Raw genomic sequence first — 5,365 nt, 5'->3', positions numbered from 1 at the left:
ATAGCTCGCAACGAATGTAGTCCTGTAAATACTGTCTCTTATACACATCTAGATGTGTATAAGAGACAGCAGGTAGACAATTGTTTTCTTTATGAGAAATGAACTTTATTATATAATATAATATGTTTCATTTTGGATGACTTTGGATGGAAAATTTCAGAAATTGAATTGATATTTAATTACTCAATGTTAAATAATTAATTACTAAAATGTTAATAAATGCAAATAAAGTTGGTATTCTTTTCAATTTATTTTTATAAAAAATTATTATTTTTATTATTATTTATTGTTCTTCAGCACCATACCAACAGTGCATACTGTATATCTTCTGTCTCTTATACACATCTGTTGTTGTTCAATCTAGAAATCAAATACTGAAATGACTGCCATCAAATAATTGTCTGGTCATATGAAGTAGGTCAACATGAAAGACATAAGAAGATTATACAGCTTACGGACACTGTGCAATGTGTTTAATTCAATTAACTATGTGTACAGTACCTGCGTTACTTTTCCGTAAATACAAACAAACAGATTTGTAAGAGTTTCAAGATTAACATAATTTTTTTTATTCACGCAAGTTTTTACATTCACAAAATAAAAAAAAAATATTGTAATAGTGGAATTTGGTTCTGGCATGATGTCCTTTTAAAAGTATTACATAATTGGTAAGTGGAAAAACAGAGCATTGGAAACTGTGCCAGTTGTTAAATTACTCTATGGCATTTACTCAAATGGCTGAGAACAAAGGGAATATCAGTATACTTTTATGAGTGTGTTAAAGATTATGGAATCTTTTAATAACATATTCACTTAGCCGCCAGACTTTCACGATAATTATAACAGTTTGTATTAGCATTGTCATACAAAAATTATCCAATTAGATAAGAGAAGATATATGTGTTTAGATGGCGCTGTTTATAAGTATATCAAATCCTCTTCTCCCATCCTTCCCCTACCTGGATCGTTCTCCAAATATTATCAGCCATAATATTTTTTAATTAAGTCCAATGTGAATTGTGGAAGTATATATTTTTATAATCATTTTTGTCTTTTTGTTAGGAGGAATCTAAAGTTCATCAGGATATTAGATCATTTTTTACTCCTAAAGGAAAGAGTCCAAAGAACACACGAAGACTAGAGAAAGACTTGAACAAATCTGATCATGAATTAAAAGAAAATGAGAGGAACGCACCTGATGTCAATGCACCTCCTTTCTGCCATCACCAGATAGATCCGGAGCATCTCCCAGCTGGTGACACATCCTTAAAATGCCATTCTGTGCATAATGATTCTTTAATATTTAATGATGCATCATTGAAGGCTATCAATGCTTTTGATTCAATTACTAGTTCACGAAAAAGACGCTCTTCATTTAGAGGTTGTGAAATTTCTGGTTTTGAGGAGAATTTAGTTGCAGGTTCTTTAGAGTCACCTTGTCCAATCAAGAATGCGTCTAGTAAGAGGAGATGCATCACAAATGTCAGTGTTGGTAGAATTAGTGGAGATTTATCGCAGGTCGAAATGCATAAATATGAAGATAGTATATTAACTTCTAAATATAGTGACAAACTTGAAACTTCTGGTGTCACTCCAGATGGGTTATCATGGAGCTGCTCTATGTGTACCTACCGTAACCATAAAATTCTTCCATACTGTGAGATGTGTAACACTGCAAAGCCAATTTTAAAGACTGTTCCTAAGAAAAAGGCTCAGAAGAGCCGAAGTCAAAAACAGAGATCGTCGGTAAGTTCGACAAAGAGATTCAGTTTAAGTAAAATTGATTTTGTTGATGAAGATCTTGTTGATTTCGATATCTCACAAAGTTCAAAGACTTTATTTCCTACACCAAAGAGGTCTCCTCAAATTAAAAATTTTAAAAATATTGGCAGCAAAAAAACAAGAACAAGAAATGTTGTGGATGACTTTGTCTCTGTGCCACATCAAAGTGATTTTGCAACTGTAGAAGATAGTGATACCAAAACCTCTTCTGAAAAGCAGAATGAAAAGGTTTGTGTTGATTGCTACAGCACATGTACTTCTTGTGAGGGGATCAGTCTTCAGCAAAAGAAATCAGTGGAGAATGAAAGTGACTTAAATGAATCTGAGCAAGACACAAGTATCCTGGAAGACATTGCAGCTGCCGAGTCCTGGATCTCTTCACAATCTGCACCTGAATCTTCACAAGAGTTCTGGACTTGCAGTGAGTGTGGCTTTGTCTCGCAGGCTGAAGAATGTGATTCCTGTTGGAATCCTAAACCAGAAAAGAGTCAAATAATAACAGGCGAAACTTTAAAAAATTATAAAGATGATTTCCATATATCAAAATCAAAGAAACATGAAACACAGCCTTCAGAAGGTGGTGTAGCATTTGGCATAAACTCTCCACACAACATTCAGAAAGTTAAAGAGGTTGATGCTTCACCTTCCAGTACTTCAACTCAACCTCACCAAGAAACATCATGTGAGACTACTTCAGATGAATTACTTGAAGTAAAAGACGAACTTGATGACACTAATATAGTTCACCATGGCTTCAAATACCGTCCCAGTCTTCACACCAGCAGAATTTACTTATATGATGAGGTTTGTAATTCTAAATTTAATGGTTCTATTTTTTTAATTAGAATTTCATATAATAAATGTTATTACTATTCTAAGTTTTATCAATATTATTATTTATTATAAATATTTATTAATAATGAATGAACAATAACCATTTTTGATGATGATGATGATGAGTTGTTTTTTGTATTTTTCTTGCTTTTGTTATTTTGTTTGTGCTTGTAAAATCACACGCAATTTCGCCATTGGCCACGAGTTGTAATTGTTTTTTACTTGATGGTTGTTTTTGAATAAAAGTATATATCTATCTATCTATATGCCATTGTTTATTAATACTAAAAGTACAACAAATAAGTAACATATTATATTTTTTGTCTTGCGAGTTGTAACTGTTTTTTACTTGATGGTTGTTTTTGAATAAAAGTATCTATCTATCTATATACCATTGTTTAATAATCCTAAAAACTACAACAACATATAATGAGTATTAAATATATTTTTGTCTTGGCTGAATAAATATTTAAGATTGAAATCTCCACAGTGAATTAAATGCAACATTTTGTAAATTTTCCTGTATATTTTTGATTAATATTACTTTTGACTGAACAACTTAGCTTTAATCAATATTAGTACCAGTAGGCATGTTTTATCTTTCTAAAAAGTATGTCAGTTATTGACAGCAACCTGAATAAGTATTAATCATGTTTTCTCTACAAAAAGATTAGCAAATTAAAATTGGAAGGCCATCAACTGAAAGACTTTTGAATATGAAGTTATGACCTAGATATTGAGTGCTACAATATAAAGGCTGCTTTTGTTAGTATTGTATACAGTCAATTGTTTTTTCACTGTAATATAATAATAAAAGTATGTATATAAATGTCAAAGCGCTTTAAGTATCCAATTGTCTTACTGAAGACACAAAATCTTGTATTTGTTTCATCATTTGGGTCATTAATGGTCTGCCATGAAATGTATTTTTTGAATTGGTTTTCTCTTGCAGGATGGTGACTTTTTGGGAGCAAGTTTTTTCCCTGTTGATGTACATCTCAAAAACCTGGGATCATTACCTAAATTACTGCAGCATCCATTCAGTTTCAAGCTTGTGCAGCAATTTGTCAGGCGTTGGAACAGGTAGACAATTGTTTTCTTTATGAGAAATGAACTTTATTATATAATATAATATGTTTCATTTTGGATGACTTTGGATGGAAAATTTCAGAAATTGAATTGATATTTAATTACTCAATGTTAAATAATTAATTACTAAAATGTTAATAAATGCAAATAAAGTTGGTATTCTTTTCAATTTATTTTTATAAAAAATTATTATTTTTATTATTATTTATTGTTCTTCAGCACCATACCAACAGTGCATACTGTATATCTTAACATTTAGTCTGCCGCCCCCAGTGTTTTTTGATATGTAACCCACTTTTATTTATATCTGCCGCCCTCAGGGCTTTAGATGATTTAACCAACATGCTCTAATAAATTTTGTTTGCTGCCCTCAGGCTTCAAGATACAGGAACTGGTCACCGTAAAATTGTCATATATTTGTAATATGCCTCAAGGAGAGCAATTGGCATATAAGTTAACTAGGAATTTGCATTTGTTATGCTTTACAAATGTCAACTCACAGTTTGTTAATAATTTCAAGATTCTTTTACATGCTGTATATAAAATTTTGTTAACATTTTTCAATTTAGTATTTCATAGTACAACAATTTATTATTTTACAACATATTTAATGAGTGATCCATCTGACAAAATTAATCATATAGGACCCTTGATTCTCTGTAGCCAAAACAACTCATTTTTATTAGTTTTGGAAATAATGATGTTTATAAATATTTCTTTTGTTTTCCCAGATTGAGATTGCCTCAACAGAAGCAACTCTGTAAGAGTGGAGAGCTTTTTGTAAATCCACAACAAATAATAGATGATATGAAGTGGAGAAAAAAGCAGAACCCAAGTACAAAACGTTTCATATCTAGAGTATGTTACTAATTCATAAAACAGTGTATATGTATATATAAATTATGCATGCATGAATGCTCACTTTATACTATCTGGCTTTTTCTACCCTCACTCACTCACCACTGAGGGAGGACTAGATTGTCCAAAAGCTCTGATTCTATTTCTGACTGTTTACTTACATTTACTTTTTAGCTGTTGATTATCAAATTTGTGTCTCTATCAAGATCCAGCAATTGTTTCCCACAGCATTGTTGGTTTTCAGTATTTTGCCTTTTAATTTATAACGTACACTATTGGCGCAGCGTGTAAAGTATTGGACTTCTGATCGTGAGATTGGGAGTTCAAGACCGACGCTCGTCGCATTGCTTTGCCCTTGGGCAAGGCACTGTACAGTATAAATGGGTACCTGGTAGGATGATGTGGCATTGCAATTATTAGTCTGTGTTGGCATTAAATTGCAAGCACGACTAGGTTATTTGGACCTGTTCAACCATGAAGCCTTCGTGGTCTAGTGGTTATGACGTTCGCCTTGTCAGCAAGAGGTCGCAGGTTCGAATCCTGTCGGAGGCATTTTATTACACAATGACTTTTATAGGACTTTATTCGTTGAAAAGCTACAGGGTAGCCTACGATGTTCCATCATGTCCTTATTTAAAACGCTGTATATGTACCTTGGATGATTTATATTATATTTATTCCACAGTGTTAACGGCTAACTTCCTTCAATATCATATATAATATACGACAGTATTTCTGCCGTATTTCCAGATTTATCTGGCCGAACGCCCTCTTGAGGCATAGCATTGTGTAATACAATGTT

At 32.3% G+C, this 5,365-nt stretch overlaps 1 protein-coding gene across 1 annotated transcript in view; it reads left to right on the top strand.

Moving 5' to 3' along the window:
- The window catches only part of LOC117124442 (DNA annealing helicase and endonuclease ZRANB3-like), a gene marked incomplete at its 5' end in the record, with an annotated part of 57,889 nt that overhangs the window by 48,310 nt on the left and 4,214 nt on the right, over positions 1 to 5,365 (top strand). Inside the window, 3 exon segments of the mRNA XM_033270675.1 lie at positions 1,063 to 2,586; positions 3,569 to 3,699; positions 4,437 to 4,563. Coding sequence (XP_033126566.1) covers positions 1,063 to 2,586; positions 3,569 to 3,699; positions 4,437 to 4,563 — 1,782 coding nt within the window.

Source organism: Anneissia japonica, unplaced genomic scaffold (genome assembly GCF_011630105.1).
Source record: "Anneissia japonica isolate Jap-2015-1 unplaced genomic scaffold, ASM1163010v1 scaffold665_len1252844_cov201, whole genome shotgun sequence".
Taxonomy (NCBI): Eukaryota; Metazoa; Echinodermata; class Crinoidea; order Comatulida; family Comatulidae; genus Anneissia; species Anneissia japonica.
The sequence above is the reverse complement of the archived record's forward strand: the minus strand, read 5'-3'. Positions and strand labels throughout refer to the sequence as shown.